The sequence below is a fragment of the Typopeltis vanoorti genome, chromosome 21, assembly GCF_054136105.1.
Source record: "Typopeltis vanoorti isolate ZY-2024b chromosome 21, IOZ_Tvanoo_1.0, whole genome shotgun sequence".
NCBI lineage: Eukaryota > Metazoa > Arthropoda > Arachnida > Uropygi > Thelyphonidae > Typopeltis > Typopeltis vanoorti.
Window position 1 is genome coordinate 11,773,290 of NC_143569.1, and position 25,444 is coordinate 11,798,733.

Consider the following 25,444-nt stretch of genomic DNA (forward strand, 5'->3'; position numbering starts at 1 on the left):
ACAGAAACCACATGGAAAAAAAATTAAGTATGAAATATAAAAATATTACAAGGGAGATAATCATAAATTACTTGAACTTGTGCGAAATCTGTCAGAAAAAAAAAGTTCCCTAGAAAGGCTTGGTAGTTAAACCAATTTTAAGTAATGAAATGAACTCAAGATGTCAGGTTGCAAGCCGATGAGCAATATAAATTTATACTCGTGTACCAAGACCACTTAACTAAATTTGTTCAACTATGACTGTTAAAAACCAAAAGGGCTGAAGGCATAGCATATGTTCTTTTAGACATTTTTGCACCAAGTATCCTACAAAGCTATAATAGCACAGAATTCGCCAATAATGTCACCAAAGAACTTTGTAGCATGTGACCTGAGTTAAAAATTGTGCATGGAAAGCCCAGGCACTTTGTGAGTGCCTGGGTTTTCCATGCACAATTTTTAACTTAGTTCTTGGTAGGAGACTAACAACACTAACAAATGGTAGGAAGGAATACATTTTGTACAACTGATGAAAAATCGACCATATCATTACTGGCATAAACTACGAGGCCATGTTTGCAGCAAAATTAAAAACTGGCCTAAAGAGTTCTATACCTGAAAGCATCGACCAACATTAATACGAAGGAAGATTTAGAGACTCCTTATAAAAGTAACGACAATGAAGAAAGTCAAAGTTGCTCAGACTCTGGAGGATCAGATACCGTTCAAGATAATATTATAAAAGATTCTTCAATAATTGCATTCTCAAATAGCAATATAACTGATGAAGTTCAGACCTACATTGTCTGCCTACCTATGAAAATGATTTAACCATGCTGATTTCCGGAAACCAAAATGTTATTAGTACTACAGAGTCGATGAATAATGAAGAAAAAAATCCAAACAGTTGGTCCAAAAATAGAAGTGTATCTAAAACAAGGGAAATGGCTTTGTATAATCTTAAAAAGAAGAAAAAATGATTGATACCTAGAATTCCAAATACTCAGCAGCTAATGCCAGAGATACAGTAAGGGTTTGTGTACCAGTGTAGATCGAGCAGATCAAGCCCACAGTGACGGAAGAAATATTTTAGGTATTGTTGTTGCAATTGAAGATAAAAATCTTTACAAATTGGGTACCAAACATGGCATATTCAACCTATTATATTCCAGAAAGCAATTTGCTATTTGTAAAGAAAACTTCATTTCCGCTGGAGAAGTACCAGATGCAGAAATTTCACTTAGAGAACGTGCAAGAATGTCATCTATTTCTAGAGGCCAAGGCTATGGCTATAGTCGATGCTGTTGCAAAGCTGGTTGCAAATCAAATATATGCAAATGATATAAATGTTGCAAAGAAAAAAAATTACGTAATTCCAAATGCCATCAAAGTCTTAATTGCTTGAATAAATAACTGACAAAATACTTCATTTTTAACATACCGTACCAAAAATGATACTCTGGAAGCTTTGATTATCCAGACTAATTGTTATCAGGGTTGTCTGGATAATCAACTCTTTCCTGTAAATGATTAAACTTTTCTGACATTTTAGAAACATCATTTTATTAATATGACCCAAATAAATAATAATTCTTAATGAAAAAAAGGAGAGTTTTTTTTTTTTTTTGAAAATCAAATAATCCTCAATCAGGCTGCTCAGCCATGACTCAAATAAATATCATTATTTTCACTTTTATATACACGTTGTATACAAAGAAGGCATTACTAATATTACAGGAGCTCTGGAATTTTCCTTAAAGGAGGAAAGCCTAAACACGGGATCTTCAACCTTTCTGACAGTGCAGACTGCATTAAAAATTTCAATAAAGCCAGCAGGCCACTAAGCTATACTGCAGTATTTAGAATTGTAAGATGCTTTCCAGATTGACAAGGAATGCTGTGCATTTGATACTTTACATAAAATCCTATAAAAATAAAAAACTCAGCTTTAAGAGCATAGATAGGAGTCGGGTTCATGATAAGTAAATACAATCGATACTTGAAAAAAGATAATTTAATGAAGAAAACATTCATTTTTCACAATGTCAGTGGGAAACTTGGCAATGTTTTTTCCTTGACCAGCTTGTCGATGTTGGAAGTCGCTATGTGCAGAGTATTCTCGAGATGTTGGTCCATAATCTGAGTTCTTGTCTTGGACTTCACATGCTTCATTCTGGAGAAGAACTGATCACATAAGTATGTGCTTCCTAACAAAGCCCACATCTTCAAAGCATGCTGAACAAAAATTATGGAATGCGTCCTCAGAAATGTAGTCTTTGTAAAATGTAAGCAAGGGCACAATGAATAATTTTTCTCTCAAAGAAGAGTTGTTTTGGAGTTCAAGCAGCTCCATTTGTACTGAGCCTGCTATTTCGGCAGCAATGACACTGAATGGCAGTGAAAATAAATCTAAAGAAGACTGTTGGTTACAAAAATCACTAATCTGTCTTCAAACTCACTTTGCAACACGGCTAATTTTGTAGCTAATTTTTAGTGGAACCTGTGGCACAGTAATTAAATAATAAAGTAACACGTAAAAACCACAGTGATATCTTTTATTAGTAAAAGGACAGATATTTCGTACTAAAATTAATAGCACATCTTCAGTGTCTGTAACAGTAATAGGAATGGAATACAGGCAAAACGCATACGTTTTGCCTGTATTCCATCTACTTCGGATGGATCTACATCCATCTACTTGGATGTAGATCCATCTACCCAAAGCAAGGGGAATCCAATTGCAGATCGTTAAATTCCGCAATTGGATTCCCCTTGGTTTGCATGACCTGCTGTATTTCACTCCTTAAGTCAAAGCTCTTAAGAACCTTCCCTCTGCTCAACCAATGCACATCACTGTAATAAATCACATCGCCATGATCCCCCTTCACACTCTTGGGTCAAAAACTCTTGGAATTGACAATGATTCAATCCTCTTGCCCTAATAATGTTGATGACAGTCACAATAACTTTCATGACATTCTCAAATATTCTCCTGGTGGATTAAACAGTGGTAATGGACGAAATCATTTCCTTCTAGTTCCGGTTCTTTCTGTAGCAGCACAACAAACCCTTCGTTGTTTCCACCATAGCAGGGGAACCATCAGTAACCACATTCTCGAGGTTGGTTAAGCAGAGGTCGAAATGCTGGAGCATTTTCTTGGTGGCTTCAAGAATATCAGTGCATTTCGTCATTCTCTTCATAGATACGAGTGCTAGCAGTTCTTCTGTCACATTGAAGCCAGTTGTGCTGTATCCTTCACATCTGTGCTCTCATCTAAAGCAAGTGAATATGATGCAAATTCGGACGACCGTTTTTTAAAAATTTCTTCAATGTCATTGGCAAGTTCTTCGACATGCATGCTACCCAGACAAACTCGGTTTAATAAACACTTCCTTATGATATGGGCACACAATATCCCCAGCAGCAATGAGAGACTCTCACAAACTCGCCATCCAAACAGGCATTTGATTTTTTAGCAATTTTTCCAGCTATTATATAACTTACTTTGCCGCATACTTCGCTCTCTTCCCTCTACCTTTTAAATGTACCCTGCTGGCATTTTATATCAATTTGGAGACGGTTCACTTTGTCCACAAGAAGCCGCCCTTGAAGGTGATCGAAATTGGACACATGCTTTGTCTCATAGTGTTGTTTTATATTGCATTCTTTTGATACTGACACTGACTCACAACAAATTAAACACACTGGCTTATCGTCGATCAGCACAGAAAAGTACAAATTGGTCCACTTTTCATTAAAAACCTGATAAGAATCACTTGATTTACACTTTTTACTCCATAGTGATGGAAGGAGAACCCAAAAAATTATCCAAAAGCCGTGTAACGGTTATTATCCACTGATTGTCTCACACTAATGAAAAATGTCTGGCAATATAAAACCACAATAGGCTATGGCTGACACGATGAACCTGTGTGTGCTTATATACGAATATCACACTGTTCACGACTGAGGATGAGATCCTCTTGTATTTGTATGACAATAACAAAGTATTGAGAACCTTAGAGATGTATCTGGAAGGCACTAGACAGTACACTGCAATGTTAGTACTAGAGCTGCTTGGCGTTGTAGATGGCTTAATAAGCATATTTATTTAATATTTATTTTTATAGGATTTTATGTAAAGTATCAAATGCACAGCCTTCCTTGCGAATCTCAAAAGCATCTTACAATTCTAAATATCGCAGTATAGCTTAGTGGCTCATGGGCTTCATTAAAATTATTTTTTGTTTAATCGAGTTTTAATGTTAAGTAGCTATTTTTTCAAAATGGCTAGTGGGCCATGGCAAAGAGCTCCACGGGCCATGCGTTGAAGATCCCTGGCCTACAAAAAGCTTAATAGAAAGTTTGAATGCACCTTCGCCAAAGTGTACGCACGCGCACACACACACATACTACAGCAGCTAAGCTATAAATTTCCTGTTAATATCTCTAAACAAAAGAAGCCTTCTCTATCTTGTAGTTCAGATTCTCAATATAGACTCTGTCAAAAAGGAAGTAGACAGCATGAGGACTGAATTAACCAGACAGACTTAAAGTTAAATCTTTTGCTGTAGTAGAGGAAAAGATTTTGAAGATGATTACTGAATGAAAATATGGCTTCACACAGGAGTGAAATAATTCTGAGAAGTCAGGACCATCACAGGCTATAGGAAGTAAAAGATTTTCGGGTAAATGATGGATCACATGTTACAACTATTTCATATAAAATAAAAAATCACTCCTCATAATCCTTCTCATCTCTCTTTAAATATAGTACAAAAACAAGGTAAGTCAAAGCCTTGTTCTCCAAAAGTTTTATGTTCTAATCAGTTTCACATCTTTCTGACTTCAAAAATTTTAACTACCATAGTGTCTGTAGAAACAAAACCCTTAAATATAGTAAGAGGTTTTGATGATGGTATTCCCTTAGTAAAATATTGACTAGGGAATTCCTTTAAGGATATTTATCAGCATGGAGTTAATATACCAGATACATACCATATATAATATTAAAAGGAATTTTTAAGTCAGGAGATTAAAGCTATTCAGAAATTGCCTCTCACTATAGATTTTAGTGATTTTTGTATAAAGTTATATCATGAGGTGTTAGTTTCTCCTTCCATATCCAGTAATAGTTCTGATATTTTGCTTGGGAATGAGTTCTTGTCATTGTATTGCTATGGTTGCTGCTATGAATCATGCATTTGACTTTATTAGAAGTGGAATATCAAAGTTTTCTTATGCAGTAATACTATACTTTCACTATACTTTGTAAAGTCTCTAATCCGTTTTCCTCTGATTCCTCAATTCCCAAGGTTTGTTCTGTTGAAAGAGAAAATAAGGAATCTTCTTCAGATTCTTAAGTGAGGATTCTATTCCATTTGAGGATTTGTTACACAAAATTCTTAAAAAAATAACATCAGAGGATGATAAGATGAAAGTGATATAATGCATGAATAGTTTGAAAAAGAAGTTTGTTGGCTGTTTTTCAGTTTTCAGAAGGAATATTAGGACTGTCTCAGATCAGTGTTGTAAAGCATCCACTCACAATTAAGTCTGAAAAACTGTGTTTAGCAATATTGTACACCTCTTAAATATGTAAACTGACTGAAGAAGTTGTTACAACATCTGAAAGTAAGGATTATAAAACTGTCAACATCTTTGTGGAATTTCCCATTTTTAGTCCTAGAGAAGCAAAACATTGATCTGAAGTTTGCCTTGACCTTTAGGGCAGTAAATAAGGTTACAGAACCCATTGACCACGCTCTTCATAACATAGAGGGGCTTTTGGCTCAATTAGGCTGTGCAAAAATCTTTTCAAAGTTTTATCTTAATAGTGATTTCTATCAAATACCTTTAAAAGTGGAAAATCAACAGTACTTGGTATTTTTATACCCAATGGTAAAAGTTTCAGCTCAAGGTGCAAGAAATTATGCACAAGGTATTCAAGCACTTATGATGAATTTGGTTCTATTAGATCCATTAGGATCTGGAGTTCTGTGATTTCAGGATGATATATTGCTTAATTCTCCAGACATAAATTTACAAAGTAAACTGCTCAAGACAGTCATGAAGAAGTTAAGTGAGGCAAAACTCAGACTAAAAGCTTCAAAATATGAATTCTTATTGAGGGAAGATCTAGGTCATGTTATTTTGCAGGAAGGAATAAAACTTGACCCAGATAATTTAAAAGCTATCTCTTCTTTCCCTGTTCCCAAGACTGTAAAGTAAATCAGGTGCTTTGTAGGAATGTTGAATTTTTATTGAAAGTTTATTTCTCATTTTCTCTTTATTTGAACATTCTCACTAACCTCAGAAAGAAAGTGGTTAAATTCAGTTGGAATACTAGAGAAAAAAAGGGCATTTGATGCTCACAAAGAGACATTGATTAACCCTCCTATACTGATGCATCACAGGACTGTACTGCAGCTGTTATAGAGCAGATGAATAAAGGGAATATAAGGCCAGTAGCTTATCTTAGTAGGAAACTTAGTGCTTCAGAAAAGTTTTTCTTGACAGAAAAGGAGGCCTTAGCAGTATAGGTATCCCTTGGTTAACACGATTAATTAATCCCTTGATGTTACCGTGTATATCGAAATCGCGTTAATCAAATATAATAATCAGTGGTAAAAATTGCAATTCGTCCATGATCGATTACTGTATTAATAATTCATTTTGTATGGTACTCTTTTAGGAAAGATAAAAAATGAATGCATAGTAAATGTTTAATAAATGCTTGTATCTACATCAATTACTGCAATTTTTTATCAAAAAAGTTATCAAGATTCGTTTGAACAGCTTTAGTTTTTTATTTATCAGCATAAATACTATGATAATAAGCAAAATGATTCTTTAGATGGCAAACAAGATTCTTCGATTAACATCTGGATCCATATCCATTACTTGCTTCTTAAGCAATTCTAAAATGTGAAATATTCCATCCAGTTCTTTGATTGTTATCTCCTTTGGAACTTCATCTTCACATTCCATTTGTTCGTTGTCTTCATATGCTTGTTGTTGTTTCAATTTCAAGAAGATTATTGTCACTGAAATCTTTTGAATTTGAATCCAATAACTCTTTAACATCTTCTGCATCAACATATCAAAACAAGGTCTTCACCAGTTGCAACAATTTCTTCAACTACGTTGTTCACAGGATTTTGAAAACCACCTAAGTCATTAGCATATTCTGGCAAAAGGTTTTTCCAAAAAGCTCTCATGTAGCTAGAAGACACTTGCTCCCACGAATCATGAATGTTTTCAATTGCGTGTTTAATGTTAAAATTTTTACAAACTTCTTGGAGCCTAATCGCATTTTCTTCCATTGTTGTTTCTATTGCCTTTGAGAATGTCTTTTAAAATAGGCTTTGAAGGTTGCAATGACGCCCATGTCCATGATTTGTAACAATGATGTCATATTTGATGGAATTTTGGTAAATTTAAAGGGCGTTAATCAAAACTCTTGACACGTATATCAAGAGATTGTCGCAATTAATTCAGTGCGTTAATCAAATCCCGCAAGGGATACCTGTAATTTATCCCTAAAGGAAGATGAAATATTTACTGTATGGTCAGGATATTCACATCAGATCTGATCAAAGCCATTATCTTTTCTGAACAATTTTAAAAATAAGAATCAATGGATTATCAGATGTGCATTAGAAGTACAAGAATTTAATTCAAAATTTTTCTTGTGCTTGGAGCTAAAAATGTTGTTGTAGCAGAGTGTTTGTCTTGAGCTGCCATAACTGAAGACTCAGAGGAAAATCCAATTAATAACCCTGAGAAGACTACCATTCCTAGTGTACATGTTATTCCTGTTCCCTTTCATAGTACCAAAAAATTTAATCCATTTAACATAAAAAGGGTGGCAATGTTAATTGGAGTCAAAAGTATAAGCAATAAGCATAACGATAAAAGAAATCATAGTTGTAATTTACAAACTTTGAGAGTGATTCCAATAAAGATTTATGATTTAGACTTTTTATCAAAGAGTTCAATAATATAATTGATGAGTTAAGTATTAATAAGGAGCAGTTGATTTCTACAGAAATCCCTTCTGCTGGCAATGTTGCCAGGAAAGTTTTGAGGAGAATACACAATTAGACAGTAATCCTGATGGTGAGCACATTATATATGAAGATTTAGAAGATGACATTTCCATATCTATTAGTATGCCATCATCAGGAATTGAGTCTAATTGTTGTTACGAAACATCTGGAAAGAAATATTTTCTCAGATCCAATACAGACAAAAGTAAAAAGGCTTGTAGGTTTTGTCCATCATAATAAATTTACTATTATTTAAAATAGTACCCATTGTCATTTTTCTAAGGGTGGGGGCCAAGTAAATTATATATTTAGCAATATCCTACTGCCTTCTATTATTACTTTTTATTGTCTTCTATTATTACTTTTTATTGTCTTCTATTATTGTCTTGCCTCACTGTTTATTGTATTATATTATCATTTATAATACAATACAATAGTATCTATTAAGATTGAAGAATATAATTCTTGTCTTAATAAATGTTCTCAACAGAAAACATAAACCAGACAACCATGTCAGAGATTAAAACAATACAGATATTCCTTGCTTAACGCGGAATTTGATTAATGCGGCGAAATTAATTGTGACAATCCCTTTATATATGGGGCAAGAGTTTTGATTAACGGACCTTTAAATTTACCAAAATTCCACCAAATACGACATCATTGCTACAACCCATGGACATGGGCGTCATTGCAACTTTCAAAGCCTATTTTCTTAAAAAGACATTCTCAAAGGCAGTAGAAACAACAATGGGAGAAAATGTGATTACGCTCCAAGAATTTTAGAAAAATTTTAACATTAAACACGCAATTGAAAACATTCATGATTTGTAGGAGCAAGTGTCTTCTACCTGCATGAGAGCCGTTTGAAAAAAACCTTCTGCAGAATGCGTTAATGACTTAGGTGGTTTCCAAAATCCTGCGAACACCGTGGTTGAAGAAATTGTTGCAATCGATGAAGACCTTGGTTTTGATGCAGAAGATGTTAAAAAATTATTGGATTCAAATTCAAAAGATTTCAGTGACAACGATCTTCTTGAAATTGAACAACAACATGCATATGAATACAATGAACAAATGGAATGTGAAGATGAAGTTCCAAAGGAGATAACAATCAAAGAACTGGATGGAATATTTCACAGTTTAGAATCGCTTTAGCAGCAAACAAGCATTCTTCGATGTTAATCGAAGAATGCTTGTTTGCCAAGGTCAGAGAGCCATTTTGCTTGTTACTGTAGAATTTATGCTGATAAGGAAAAAAAAAACCTGTTCAAACGACTCTAACTTTTTTTTGATAAAAAAACAAACAAACATTTACTTTGCATTCATTTTTTATCTTTCCTAAAAGAGTACCACATAAAACGAATTATTAATACAGTAATGGTTCATGGACGAATTGTAATTTTTATCATTGATTATATTTTGATTAACACAATTTTGATATATGTGGTAACATGTATATATTTTTAAAAGTTATTTTAGCATTCATAGGAAGGATGATAAAAATCATCCAACATCTAAAGGATTAGACTGATTGGAATTACAGCAGGCAACATGTATATATTTTTAGAAGTTATTTTAGCATTCATAGGAAGGATGATAAAAATCATCCAACATCTAAAGGATTAGACTGATTGGAATTACAGCAGGTAACTGTGTTCATTAGGCCAATATGCCTGTTATCATAAAAAAAATAGACTTATTTGAATGAATCAATATGGAGTCATTAAGATGCTACTTCAAAAGCTGTTGCCTTAAAAAACTTATATGAATTTTATATGGCTTAATACAATAACTTTATTCCTATCTATCCATTCATTTCCTTTTTTAAGGCTGAGGGATTGTGATTATGTCTTTTTGAACCCAAATAGCAAATCAGAATACATGGGACTATACACTAGCACTATATAATCTGTGTTCAGAACTAGCAAAATATCAATGTAATATCTAATGATGGTAAATAGAAAATTTTTCCCCTCAGTAACACTGTACAACAAGCAAATTTAATACTGACACAGCTTTTTTTTTAAATATGACAATTATACATACAAAAAGTTAGAAACCAAGCTTATGTGAAAATAACGTGTTAGCTAATCTTTTTTAGGAAGACCAGAAAATATACACTAGGTAACTATGTCAGAGATCAAATAATCTTTTTTTTACAAGTTACTTGAGTATCCGTAATCAGGATGATAAAAATCATCCAACATCTAAAGGATTGGAGTGACTGGACATACAGAGGATGACTGTGTCCATAAGGCAAATATGTCTGTTAACTGCATATGTTCCCCATCCTGTTTGTTTACTTAGGCTTCTGAAGTTTCCTGAAAGTCTAAAAAAGACATTTCAAACATCACTATAAATTAAAGATACCAAGAAATTATATACTTGGTTTAATCCTTTATCCAAGTGAGCAAACAAGTTTGCGTCTGAACCATTTTTAGGACTGGGCAAACTCGTATACAAAAGCTTATAACTTCACATTACTTGCTTCAGTTATCCCTAATGCAAAGCACATATCCATATGGGTATGTAAAATGCTATGCATTATGGGAAGGGTCACTACCCAGGACGGTCTTGTCAGTGGGTGCTAGACCCAGAGGTGATACCAAGGTTGAAGTAATGCAAAAATCATATTTTCATATATGAGTTGCCAAAAGATGTGATACCTTTTGGCAACTCATACATGAAAATATGACTTCTGCATTAATTCAAGCTTGGTATATCGAAAATTTATTTAAATTCATTTTGACATTTAGTCATCAGGAAAAAAAAAGTGGGTATTTCTTTATCCATAAAATATTAAATTCCATTTTAACAAAAGTAAAACTTACATCAGCTACAGGTTGAAATATCAATCCATCAATATCATGACCAACACTCTGAGCAAACCTTTCTCCAAGAAGCTAAAATAAAAAGAAAACAAACATGTGAGGCCTAAACCTATTATTCTGATTTCATTAGTAAATGCAGCTAACATTATCACTGAATGCATTAGCTTTTTTCATTTAAGATTTCTCAAATTTCATAGATCACCTTTTCAGTTTTTGAAAACAAGCATACTATTATGCATACTATGTATAGAAAGGTGCTGACAATTATCATTACAGTGTGTTAACAGCAAATGGTATATGCCAATATTTTCCAGGAATTTGCATTTCTTACAAGAATTTGTTCAATTAAAGTAAAGGAACTGCTGGTAATTCCTACAGTGAATAGAAGAGAAGAAACTAATATGTACTTCCGTTATGTTAGGCAAGAACTTGTATTCTTCATTTTGGAATGGAAGCAGTCTGAATTTTCTCTCAACAACTGAAAGGTAGGACTGTTTTGTTTCCTCAGGTGGAATGAATGATTACTGATATTGTAAACTTTGAATGCAGAATAGGCAACTGGTGTAACTCTCTATTGTGTTTAGTTCATTTAGAACTGTTGAAAGTGTTTCTATTGTTTGAAGTATAGTCTGATGGCTTAATGTGATGTGATAACTTGGCCTACATAATTGTCATTATGAGTTTGTTAAACTTTTCAGGTGAGCACATTACACATTTAACCTTAATTGTTTATGCAATTAAACTGAGGGAAAGTGAGTATGAAGTAATATTTTAATTCTTGCTATATGAGGGTGGGGTCTGGAAAGTTCTGATAAACACATGCAACAAAAATGATATTAAAGCAGCTGATATAATCACAAGAAAAAGCATACGAGGATATAAGAATATAAGTTACCTTCATAACTCTGCTACTACTATGTTCTTTCTTGTGGTTATATCAGTTGCTTTAATATCATTTTTGTTATAGGTGTTTATCAGAACTTTCCAGATGCCCCTCGTTAATGAACTGCCCTTATATGTCACATATATGATAACTATAAATAATATTTGATTTATTAAATGTTTTTTTTTATTACATTTGGAAGTAATCACTGATTCAGCTATAATAGATAATAATTAAGTTTTCTATGAATTGAGTTGATACTTAAGTCTGAAATCAGTAATGGCATTTCCATAGGAGATGAATTTGGTTCCCCTTTTGGTAAATATGACAAATCACTGAATACCATATAAAGGAACCTTTCACATTACATCTTCATCATTATATAAAAGTAAAAACTTACATCTCACTCTTTCGCTCCCCATCGAACCAAACCGAACTGTGTTTAAATAAGAAAGTTTCACACTTTGTTATTGAACCCATCAATTGCTAAAGATGTATTGGATACTTTCATTAAATATTAGTGTATTTCTTTGCGAATTTAGCCAAAACAGTAGATAGCATACCATTCACCAACCAACAGGCACTGGATTTGAATCCCACTAAGCTCATAGAAGTTTGTGAATGTCTTTGGGTGATAATTCCATCAGCTGTTGTGACACCACTATTATGCTTATTGGAGACCCGAAGTAGCTTGAAAAAGTTGCATGTTTGGCCTCCCTCCACAGCAGAGTTTCTGGATTATGTAACCTTTCCCTCAATCCAAATACATGATTCTTATCCATGAAAGGTTGTACACCTTTCTTGAATGAGAGTCATTTTATAAACCACTAGTTCAATATATTCATTGGATTCTCTAAAGAGTTATTTGATCAATCTGCATGAATATTTTGCTAAAATGATAAATAAGTTAGGCAGGCTCTTCATGTAACAATGAAGATTAAAATCACAGTACTGAGGTAATCTATGATTTTCAATTATATTAAAGGACTGCCAATACCAGTCCATTAATATAATTCCTAATTTTGTCAAATTCAGAGAAAGTATTAAGATGCCTAATGTGCAATAAACATATCTGAATGCTAACCAATTATCAACACTCTGCCAAATGCAAACTTATCCGGGATAACATCACTATAAATGAAAACATTTCTTTCAATAAAAAATTCTGAATTATTTGCAGTTTATTTGCTATATTATCTTTAAAGAATGGACAGGTGTCAGTTATCAGCAGACAAGATCAAGCTCATAGGTTTTATATCCTCCCCACCTTAAAAAACTTATTTCAGCTATCTGAAAAATCATAAATTCCGGTTTAATGATATGAATAAGCTAAGTTTTAAAGTGTTTAACTGTTGTTATCTATTCTGCTAATCTTTTTCCAGTTAATATTCTTAGATAACTCTTCTTTTCATCTCTGCTATATGAGCAGAAGGTAGAAGGTTAATCAAAAATCTAGGAAATGTCTTCTTAGTTCTTAAATGGCATAGGTGTGTCCCAGCAGGATAATGTGCCACACCAAATAAGATAACGTGTCATCCCAAACATAAGTTTTTAACACAAATTATTGGCAAAAGGTGAGAATTTAATGTGTAGATACATTTAGCCATTATAGATTATGAGAAAGCTTTGGATAAAATACACAGAGAAAAAACTGTGAATATAATGAAATAATAAGAATATCCATTACAGTTAGTACAGGTTTATAAACAAAATCATAAAAAGTTAAAATTAGGTAATTAACAGAAATTAATCAAGGTGTAAGATAGAGATGTAATGCATCTCCATATCTATTCAATATATACATATATGCACACACATATATATACAGGAATACCTCGAATATCGCAGTTATTGTTGCCACCAAAAATACCGCAATAATTGAATCCGCGATAATCAGGATAAATAATGCGTGTAAAATGGGTGATCAATGCCAAGGATTTTTCAAATCTATTAATTAAATTTTATATATCAAGTAAAAAAGAAATGTGTTAAACATGTTAAGTAAAAAATGAAGGTTCATTAAGAAAAACAAGATTATTCTTTAATCTTTATTTATATATAAGAAGTACATACAGTACATACAATTATTCTTTTTTGGATAAAAATTGGTGTAGAGTTGTCTGGTGGAATTTTTTCTTTCTTTTTTCTTCATGTAAAACTCGGTAGCAATGGATGGAATTTTCAATTTCCCGACGAACTTTCAGTGATCGCTTGAGAATATTGCTCGAGAAAATCAATATAGAGGTCTCTCTTGTGGTTCATAAGTGAACTATTATCCACAAGATGGAAAAATGGCTTTCTGCAGAAAGTAATGTGAGTCATATGAGTTACTTAGTGACTCATATGATTTGAAATGCACAAGAGTATCATATATGTAAAGATTAGATTATCTAGAAAATGATTCTTTGCCATGCTGTGATATTTTCTATATATGTAATGAGAGAAGGAATGTGCTAATTTTATTGTCTTATTAGCCAACAAGCTACCAACACTTTCAGAAACCATTAGGTACATCACAGAAATATTGAAGTTTCTTCTTTACTAAAAACTCATTTAATAAATTCATAAACTTTCCAAATCCAAACTGAACACAGTGATTTTATAAAATCAATTTTTAAATATTTTATTAATTTTATTTTCTGTGATGAATGCCTAACTCCTGAAGCACTCACCACAGAATTTTTTTTTTTTTTTTTTGGGGGGGGGGGAGAAAGATTAACAATTAAAATATAAAACAGCATTTCCAAAAAAATTTATTTATTTTGATATTTAGATGAAAACTTTCAATCTTACTGATTCAGTAGTAGATATATCCCAAAAATCTTTTGCTCTCACTCCAAATGGCTCCTTTGCACGATCAATCCGTCCTTTCTTCATGGCATCTATCCGAGGAGCAATTATCTCACATTTAATGCAGCTTAATCTCTTATCAAAACTGGCATTTCCCACATCTTGATTCTACAACAGAAATGTGCACTACATTCTAAATGTGACAGCACAATAACAAATATTAAAATATGTAAGCTTGCTAAATAATTTCTATTTGTTGAATTCAAAGTCCATTGTTATTCAATCTGTACATTAATGACACTGGGAAGGACTGGACATGCACAGCATACAGCTATTTGCTGATGATGCAAAGATAGGTTGGGAAGTCAGGAGTGTTGCTGATATGCAGTAATTGCAGAATAATTTGAATAGGCTGGAATTGTGGGCATGTGAAAATGGCTATCATTTCAATGTTAATAAATGTAAGGTGATGCACTTTAGTGTGAATAGATATCCAATATATTATTGGATACTCTCTCTTCAACTGTTTCCATGGTGATTCTGATACAGTGGAGAGAGAGTGAGTGTGTGCAGAGTGTCAAAAATGATATCAAGATTATGGAATACTGATTATGAGGACAGACTGAGAATTTGTAGACTGCAGACACTAGCATATAGGAGAAAGAGGGATGATATGACTGAGACTTACAAAACTTCTGAAAGTGTTATACAGAATTTCAGTAAATGGATTCATTTTGGAAATTATGGACTTTATAACCGTGCTACAAATAGCTCTTTTAATTTCCCGACATTTCGATCTTCATGTTAAGATCATCATCTGGAGAATATACAAATATACAGGACAAGCTGAGTTACATCACACACAGTAAACTAAAGAAACAATGATTTGGTCACCAGTTATTCTACTGGCATGACCTCTAGTGGGAAAAAAAGATACAAATTAATTATTTTGAAACAACATCAAGCTAAATTCTATTTAAGATAACATGAGCAAACATTCTTTCTTATAGATAGTTTTCTTTCAGTAACAATGATGTCCTATTTTTAGCATTGCAATTGTTATTTTTGATTTAGGATCATGGATTATCTACAGTCCCGTTTATAGTTAACTCTTAGAAAGGAAGGTTCCGTGGGTCGAATATGAGCCTTCCATTTGCTTGGGATTTTTAGACCATCATTATTGTTCAGATTGGGGTGGTTGATAATAATCCCACAGGCTTCCTTAAATTTGTATTCATACCATGTTTTGGTGTGATGTAAACAACTGGTGCTTTTCCGGCGCACAAATTCACATGGAGAGAAGAGGCAAGGAATAAAAAAAGTCTCATTGACTGTGTTATTGTTGATAGTGATGTTTTCTCCCTGGTGCAGGACACCAGAGTGTACAGAGCATTTGAAATTGGTAGTGATCACTATTTAGTCTTGAGCAGGATAAAATTGAATTTCATATTGAAAAGAATAACATTTTTCTTTTAAAGTTTTAAAGCGAATAAAAGTTGAGCAGCTCTCAGATGCGAACTGTAGACTAAAATATACAAACATAATTCAAGAAAAAATGAAAGAGTTTGAAAACAGGAATCAAACCTTGGAGATTCGGTGGCAAGCTCTGAAGAAAACACTGATTGATTCTGCCAGAGATGCATGTGGTGAAGTTGTCTGCAAGGATAGAAAAATGAGTACTCCATGGTGGACACAGGAAGTTAAAGGGGCAGTGAAGGAAAACAAGAACACATATCAAAAGTTCCTGGCAAATAAGTCAGCTTGTGCTCTAGAGAATACAGAGACAAATGCAAGAATGCTAAACACTGTGTAAAACTAGCTAAACAAAAGTCATGGGAGGACTTTGGCAAGAATATAGAAAATAAATACAAAGAAGGTGGCAAAATATTCTGGAGGTTGTTGAAGAAGCTTAGGAATGGAGGAAAGAGTGCTGTAAAAGGAGTTAGAGATGACAAAGGTGACATGAAAACGGGAGAAAAGATATCCTTGAAATATGGAGTAATTACTTCGAAAAACTGCTAAATGAAACAAGCAGTGATGACAGCACAGTGGTAAAAAACACTGAGGCATGCAGTCAGGAATACATATCTATACTTGAAGTAGAAAAAGCCATCAAAGGCTTGAAATGTGGAAAGGCAGCAGGAGTAGATGATATTCAACCAGAAATGCTGAAGTATGGTGGTATAAAAGTTTTACAGTGGCTGCACTGCATAGTTCAGAAAGCTGGACAGAGGGACGAATTCCCGATGATTGGAGTAGAGCTCTCATAATACCATATATAAAAAGGGAAATAAAACTGAATGTGAGAATTACAGAGGTATTTTCCTACTGAATGTTCCTGGCAAGATCTATGCAAGTATACTTGAGAAACGGTTGAGAAGAATTGTGGAAGAAAAGCTGGATTCAGGCCAAATAGAGGATCAGATCTTCACTTTTCGACAAATAGTCCAGAAAGCATGGGAATATAACAAAGATCTGTATTTAAGTTTTGTCGATTTGGAAAAGGCATTTGACAAGGTACTAAGAGAGAAGCTATTCAATACACTACAGTTAATATCAAGCAATACTTAGTCTTTATTTGAGTTGTAAGTCGGCAGTTAGAATTGAAGGAAGCACAGGAAGATGGTTTAATGTTAAATCTGGTGTGAGACAAGGATGTACATTATCCCCACTGTTATTATCTATATGGATCACATAAGGAAGGAAAGTGGTATTAAACATGATATCAAAATTGGAGATGTTAATGTCAGCTCTTTGCTTTATGTGGACGATGTTATACTTCTAAATAAATCTGCTACAAGTCTGCAAGATTCTCTGACTAAATTGAATAACTGTTGTAATAGATATGGTATGAAGGGCAGCAATAAAAAGACAAAGACAATGAAAATAGGCAGAATCATTGAAAATGTCAACTGTGTTGTGAATGGAGAACCTGTGGAACAAGTAAAACATTTCAGCTACTTAGGAACGATTTTTAGTGAAGATGGTAAATTAAATATAGAAATAGACAACAGAATCAGCAAAGCTGGTATGATAGGAAGTCAATTGAATAAATTCATATGGAATAAGAGAGAAATTAGTCGGAACACTAAATTAGCTTATACAAGACAGTGTTCAAACCAGTTTTAACTTATGGATCTGGGAGTTGGGTCAGAAGTAAAACATTTGACCAAAGACTAGAGACTACAAATATGAGAGTCCTGAGAAAGATTATAGGCATGAACAGATGGCATCAATGGCAATATCATATTAAAAACGAGGATATTAGGAAAGAACTTGACATTGTCAGCATCCAGGAATGCGTTAGCAGAGCTAATCTCAGGTGGTATGGTCACTTTAGAAAGGGCGAAGAAAGATTACCAAAACAAGTGTTCTCTGCCAGGTTGGCAGCAAAACGACTTAGAGGAAGACCAAGATATAGATGGATTGATACGGTAGAAAGTGCCTTAGATGATAGAAATATAAGATCTGATAATGTTGGAGTCTTGACAAGTAACAGACTGATTTGGAGGAAAATTGTAGATAGGAAGTTAGTAATGATGTAATATTTTTCATGTAGTACTATCATATCCTGTACACCCCTTTAGGGTACATGGCAGGAATTTGATGATGATGATTATGTACAGTCCCGTTTATAGTTAACTCTTAGAGAAGAATGTTCCATGGGTCGAATATGTGCCTTCCATATGCTTGGGATTTTTAGACCATCATTATTGTTCAGATTGGGGTGGTTGATAATAATCCCACAGGCTTTCTTAAATTTGCATTCATACCATGTTTTGGTGTGATGTAAACAACTGGTGCTTTTCCAGTCAATTCTATGTAAGGTGTTTACAGAGCATGATCAGAAAGGCCAGCTTCACCATAGTTATTATATTTAATGTGTCGTTTATGTTCATTTTGTCTGATAGGAATTGAGCGTTCGGTTTCCCTTATGTACGTTATATTACAGGTGCAATAAATACGGTATACTCCAGGGTGGCCAGCAAAGGGAGTGGGTCTTTGGATGAGTTGAGTAAGCTTTTTAATTTTGCAGGAGGTTTAAAAGTGGCTTTGAGGTTGTATTTTTGTAGTATTTTGTTTATTTTATCTGCTGTCCCTTTAATGTAAGGAATGGTTATAGTTTTATTATAGTCTGGTTTATCTTTGTTTTTTATTGAGGTCTTGTAGAGAATTTTGTTAATAGTGTTCTGGCTGTAACCATTTTTTAGAAAAGTATTGCTGATAACTTTAAATTCGTCTTTCAGTGAATGTTCATTGAAGCAGATCTTTAAAGCGCTGTTTTTTTAGAGTATTAATGACACCTAGTTTTTGTGTTGGGTGGTGGTGGTGGTAGGAGTTTATGTGTATATATTGGCCAGTATATGTCAGTTTCTGGTAAACAGTGAAGGAAAGATTGCCAGAAGGAAGACGTATGACAAGTGTATCTAGAAACGGAAGTGTGTGTTTTGTTTTTCTATCTCAGTTGTGAACTGTATGTGTTTGTAGGTGGCTAAGGAAAGTGTCTAGCGTCTGACGGCCATGGGACTAGATCGTGAAAACATCGTCAACGTATCTATGCCAGACTTTGGGTTTTAAAGGAGAGGAATCTAGATCATGTTGCTCAAAATGTTCCATATAAAAGTTAGCAATAAGGGGATAATGGCGAGCTCATGGCTATGCCTTCTTTTTGTAGGTAGAAAGTGTTTTGCCATACAAAATAACCAGAACATAATACATGCACAAAGAGTGCTGTGATATCTGGAGGAAATTTGTTCTGTAAAAGAAACTAAAAGAAAGGATTCAGTAGTTGGAGTTTTTCATTTTATGGAAGATGTGGAAAGGATGCAATGACATGCTTGGAAGTTGAGAATAAATGTCAAGAAGGGGCATGGCTAGATTTTTCTCTGATAGAGTGATGCATGATTGGAATGGATTGCTGTTGGATGTTGTGTGTGCAAGCAGCATGAATGAATTCACTCACAAGTATGACAGCTGGTGCAAATAGTATCACCTCACTCAATGAGTTCCTGACCCCCGAAGGTCCCTCTTAATAATAATCAATATACACCAATGGGACACTATAATGGTGAGTCCTGCTCTTTCTCTCTCTGTTTCTCCAGGTGTTTCTGTATTGGGATTGCCTTAACAAAGTGGAAAATTAGAAATCCATTTAAGAAGAATCAGTCCATTTTCTAATATTATCTATCCGAATAATTCTAAATCCCCCCCCCCATATTCACCTATATAAATTAGACAGATGAACAATCTAATTTAGCAACCAGAGCTGTTTCCAACATATTTTAGTGATTATATTTTCTTGTTTTCTGGAAATGGAGCAGATTTGTCTTTTCTAACCTAATCATTTGTTATGTGTGCAATGTATGATTATGATATCTTCAAAGGTTTTCTGCACTTCATCTTGAAGGACGATAGTCTTTTCTCATCTTCGTATAGCAATGTCTAATTCACATCCATATATTAAGAGAGAGTTAACAAGGGTATCAACGAGAGTCTTCTGGTTAGTTGTATTTTATTGTCCTTCCAAAGTGGTTGTAATCTCTGAAGGGCAATAGTTGCTTTAGCAATGTGTGCTTTAATATCATATTTAGACTGGCTATCAAACTAGACTACTAATTAAACAGGTTTTAAATGCAAAAATGTGAATAGAAATGATTTGATGTAATGCATATAACAATATAGGTAGAAATAACAAAGGCTTAACAGTACAGTAAATGAAAACAGGTTTAGTAATTACTGGACTAAGAATGTTGCAATAATATTGCTCCCAAAGTGGCAAAATTTAGACTTTTATTGGAATTGAAGATAACAAAGGTCTGGAAAGGGTTGTCAGGTTAACTGTCTGCTTCATAGTTGTTGGAAGTTTTCCCACTTGGCTATGCTATAAATTAAAGATACCAACAAATTATATACTAGGTTTAATCCTTCATCCAAGTGTAAGCAAACAAAGTTTGCACCTGAAGTATTTTCAGGTCTGGGGCAACTCATATATAGATACTAATGACTTCACATCACTTGTCGTAGTGTTACACCCTGATACCTTCACTATGTGGAATTTTCAGTTATCATGGTGTAACATGAAGAGAAAATTAAATAAAAGCCCTGTATAACAGCTAATACATAAATTACTTAAAGAAAGAAAAATATTCTTGCATCCAAGTAAAATATATAACAAAAAGTGTTTGTTGAACTAAATAATAAAAGAAGGAATATATAACAGTTGTGATATATAAAAAAAAAAATTAGCTAAGTAAAACAGAAAAGATTAGTCATAAGGAATTGTATGTGAGAGGCTAGAGATTAAAATATTAATTAAATTCTTAGAAAATTTGGAAGGGGGATTAATTTAGAGGCTAGCAAAAGAAAAACAATAGACTATCGCTCAGGGTCAATTCCCGGATTTAGACAAGTCGGTGTCCACGTGGTGAGTTTCACAGCCATTGTATGGATGATTCTAAAAGTGTTCGTAATTCAAGTACGAAAAGTAAAGATCGCATAAGCATAGTTTAATGCCAAAAGAACTTAGGAGTGACTGATTATAGGAGAGATCATACCAGGATAGTTCAATCAGAAAACGGTAGAGGCCAATATAGAAAACTCAAGAGAAAAAAGGTACTGTAAAAATCTCATGTTAACTGAAAATCGTCTGTAATTGTAATCATTATCCTATTACTGAACTGTTGAAGAGACTAAGGAAATTTATACTAGAACTTTAGTACATGACTGATTATAATGAAAGTATGCTTGTTAATATTAATATTATATAAGTAATTATGTGTCCTGAGATTTATGCATGTGTATTGTAACTTATAGGAAAGTTTTAAATGTCAAAGTTATGTGTTAACACAGTGAAAGGATAATTTAATCTACATAGTTTTAGATAGTAAAATAGAGTGAGTTGATCACATATGTCCAGGTGCTCCAGCATATAGCGTATTCAGACTAATATAGGGTTAACTAATGTGTTAATTAGATCTGGGATTATACATATGATTGTATGAGTTGAATTTGTTATGGCAGCATGATCACAATACCCATATAGAATCATAGCCAAATTACTTGTGATAAGCTAATGTTATCTTAGTATTGAATTGAATTATATTAGAAATTGAATTGTACCATGCTAATGAGCTTAATAAACCTTTGTTCACTGATAAAACAGTTGTCTGAAATTGCTACCCAATGCACCACTTGAAAACGTACGGACCTAATCTCACGGGAGGGGAGAATATTTAAATGAGTAACAAGATAAAGTGTCACGACTGCAATATTGTTTCACATTCATACATATTTTAGTAACTCAAATTGATCTCAAACTAAATGTCCCAAAAGGCGCAGTATAATATAAATATTAGGGACATTAAGGGGAGAAATAGCTTAAATATTTGTATTTTGGGGTGATATCTCGTACACAGATAAAAGTTAAATATAGATAAGCAGAATTTCACTAGATAGAAAAATAATCATAAAATGGGACACAACAGTAGTATCCCATAATGCATAGCATTATGGGAAGGAAGGATCACCACCCAGACCGGTTTCGACCTTTATTGAGTCCTCATCAGTAGAAGCCAGACCCAGAAATGATACTAAGGTTGAAGTAATGCAGAAGTCATATTTTCATATTCAAGTTGCCAAAGGTGTCACACCTTATTATCAGAATATTCTGGATTAGAGATGGCTGTTGGAAATTTTTCCATTTGGTTATACTATAAATTAAAGTCTAGAGGATTAAACCAAGTATATAATTCCTTGGTATCTTTAATTTATAGTATAACCAAGTGGAAAAACATCCAACAACTATCTCTCAAATACTCTAATCCAGAGTATTCTAATAATAAGGTGTGACATCATTTGTCTACACATATATGAAAATATGACTTCTGCATTACTTCAACTTTAATGTCACCTTTGGGTCTGGCTCCCACTGATGAGATCTTGGCTTTTGGCAAGATAAGCTTTGGAATTCTTTAGTTCATTTTTCACTTTTTATTTTACTGGTGCCAGTGATGGTTTTACCTCCACTAGCACTGGTCTTTATTAAAACAAATATTAAAATTGCTGGTAGTGCAGTTAATATCTGCATTATGGGATTACATTTGGCAGTATCATGGCCATCATTTTACAGTAGCTCAAATAAAGCATTTGCTGGCGGTGTAGAATTATTTTTGTATCATGGGATTATTTAATTCTGTCTTATGACTGAAAGTTTTTTTTTTCTCTCTTACAAATGCAGAGATTATAATCTTTTTCTCTACTTGAGATAATGGTACCAATTCCTCCATGGGTGTGAACTCTAGGAATTGAAATTCTCGGATGTGAAGAAGCGAGACACATAACTAAGGTTTTAAAAGAGATAATTGGAGCAAATAAGATTTTTTCTTTCATCCCTCACAGTGGAGGGAAATATTTAATTGTAGTCAAAGATGTGGAAACAAGAGACAAACTATTCAGGGTTTTACTTTCGAAGGCAGCACAGTTATTCCTGTAATGGTCAGGAGCCAGGTAAAAACAAAAAAATCGAAAGATTTCCGATGGAATATATAGAGAACAGTAATGAAATTCTTATACAAATATTTTCAAAATGGGATAAGATTAGTAATATATGAAAGGGTTTATCAGGTGAAGATCCAAACTGGTTTTCTGGTAAGGTCACCTTCATCAAGATGCCCATACCAAATTTTGTCAACATCAGTACAACCCAAGTTATGGTGAACTATCCCAGAGAAAGGTAGTGCCTATATTGTGGTTCATACAATCACTTGGGTGGAAACTGCCCCAAATCTAAATGTTTCAACTGCATGGAGATCGGACATATTGCTAATCAGTGTCTCAAACCCTGTCAGAAATGCGAAAGTTCTGAACACCACATTAATACCTGTCCGTTTAGAACTTTTGCTGAAAAAGTGGGAGCACCGGTAGAGCCAATTAGAACATCATATACATTAGTAAGGCATAATGAAGAGTTCCTGTATCTTCCAATTCAATCCAATCCAGTAAAGATGGGACTTTTAAACAAACTACACTCAGTAAAATCACAAAAAGTGCATGGCTAAATCAGCTAGAAATTAGCCTAAAAACTCCAGATCAGCAGAAACCACTTTTCCAGTCAAATATTGATGGAACGTCAGTTGAAATTACCAATAATGAATCTACAATAGCAACTGAACAGGTACAAAATGAAATGCTAAAACATGAAACTGTTCTATAAGGAGAAATCAGAGAAGAAACAGAAAAGTAAGTAATACAACTAAAAGAACTTAATATGCAGACAAGATCATCGAAAAGAAAAGATGAATTAATATTAATAAAAAATTTTGTGTGACTTTGTTAAAAAAAACACACAAAAAATTAAAAGGGAATACATCTAAAAGGAAAAGAGGTAATAAAAATGTAAAGATAGAGAAGGCTGTGGATCATCAAATTAAAATTCTTCAGGCTCAGAAGAGTTTATGGATTATGAAGAACCTTCTCATGCTAATAAAGGAAAAGCAAGAGATACAATTAAAGAAAATATAATAAAGTTCACTGATCCAAAGTTTTCTCAGTACGATTATCACCTACATGAAAAGAAAATAACTAGCTTCCAAATAAAGAACGAGAGGCATGAAACTGAAATAATGGAAAGCAACTGTAAAAAACTGGAAGCAGGCTACACAATTGCTCCTTCACAGATCGAAGACCTCATCGGGTTCATCCAAAATCTAGAAGTTGAAGACTTACTAATGATACTTCATTTATCATAGCATCTCCTTTCTGCATTGCCTCATTAAATATACGAGAATTACAGAGGCAATTAAACAAGAAACTATATGGAAACTTATGTAACACCATGATATTAGGTTTTTGTTACACCAAGAACCATACTTCTGCAGATATAAAGATATAAAAACTTTAACAGACATATATCCCCTTCTTTCTTATTGGAGCTTTGGAAGATTTAACAGGGCTGGAGTAGGAGTTCTAATTCTTGGTTCCCTCATTGGATCATTCTGTAATATCCAAGAGGATGCAGAAGGGAGAATCTTTACAATAGACTGGAAATACTGTGGATGTGTAATAAGATTTATAAATGTTTATGCTCCATCCAGAACAGTTAGACAAAAATTCTTCCAGGAATTGAAGCTGTATTTATACAGTGTCCACTACATCATAGCAACTGAAGACTGGAATTGTATTCAAAACCCCACATCAGACAAAACAGGAGGACACCCTAGGAGTGGAAAATTGAGATATGTTCAGTTAAAAACATGTCTTGACAATGCTCAACTAGCAGACATATGGAGGATTTGCAATCCTAATATACATGAATCAGGGTATTGGTACTTGTATTGATCGAATTTATACAAGGGTGGTCTGAAAAGTTCTCGGTCTAACAATGAAAAAACAAATTTATAATTTCAAAATTATTTTTATTTTTCAACATAATCTCCCTCAAGACTAATGCATTTATTCCAGTGATGCTTCAGCACCATTAACCCGTTCCTGTAGTGGTTCTCAGTAAGATCTGAAAAATACCTCTCTAGAGCTGCAATCATCCCTTGATTCAAAGAAAAACACTGACCAGTGAGGAAGAGTTTTAATTTTGGGAAGAGGTAGAAGTCAGAGGGAGCCATATCTGGGGAATAGGGTGGATGTTCCGACAATTCATAATACAGATCCCTTAATTTTCTCATTGCCAAAATACCTTTGTCGGCAGGTGCATTGTCCTGATGAAAGATGATTTTTTTCTTCTGCAAACCAGGTCTTTTCTCACAAATTTTTTCTGTAGTCTGGTTAAAAGATCGGAATAATATTCCCTGGTTATTGTTTTACCCTTTTCAAGATAATTAATAAACAAAATGCCTTTAGCATCCCAAAACACTGATGGCATGATCTTTTCTTGCTGATGGAACCGACTTTGTCT

The 25,444-nt window shown here is 33.7% G+C and overlaps 1 protein-coding gene across 5 annotated transcripts in view; it reads right to left on the bottom strand.

The window, feature by feature from the left end:
* Window positions 1–25,444, bottom strand: part of mRNA-cap (RNA guanylyltransferase and 5'-phosphatase mRNA capping enzyme) — a 450,753-nt gene that overhangs the window by 85,348 nt on the left and 339,961 nt on the right. For all 5 annotated transcript variants that reach the window (XM_090411578.1, XM_090411577.1, XM_090411573.1 and 2 more), the window contains 2 exons: window positions 14,542–14,706; window positions 10,866–10,937 (listed from right to left, as the gene is read on the bottom strand). In XM_090411578.1, coding sequence (XP_090267704.1) covers window positions 10,866–10,937; window positions 14,542–14,706 — 237 coding nt within the window. The remainder of the gene's footprint in view (window positions 1–10,865; window positions 10,938–14,541; window positions 14,707–25,444) is intronic.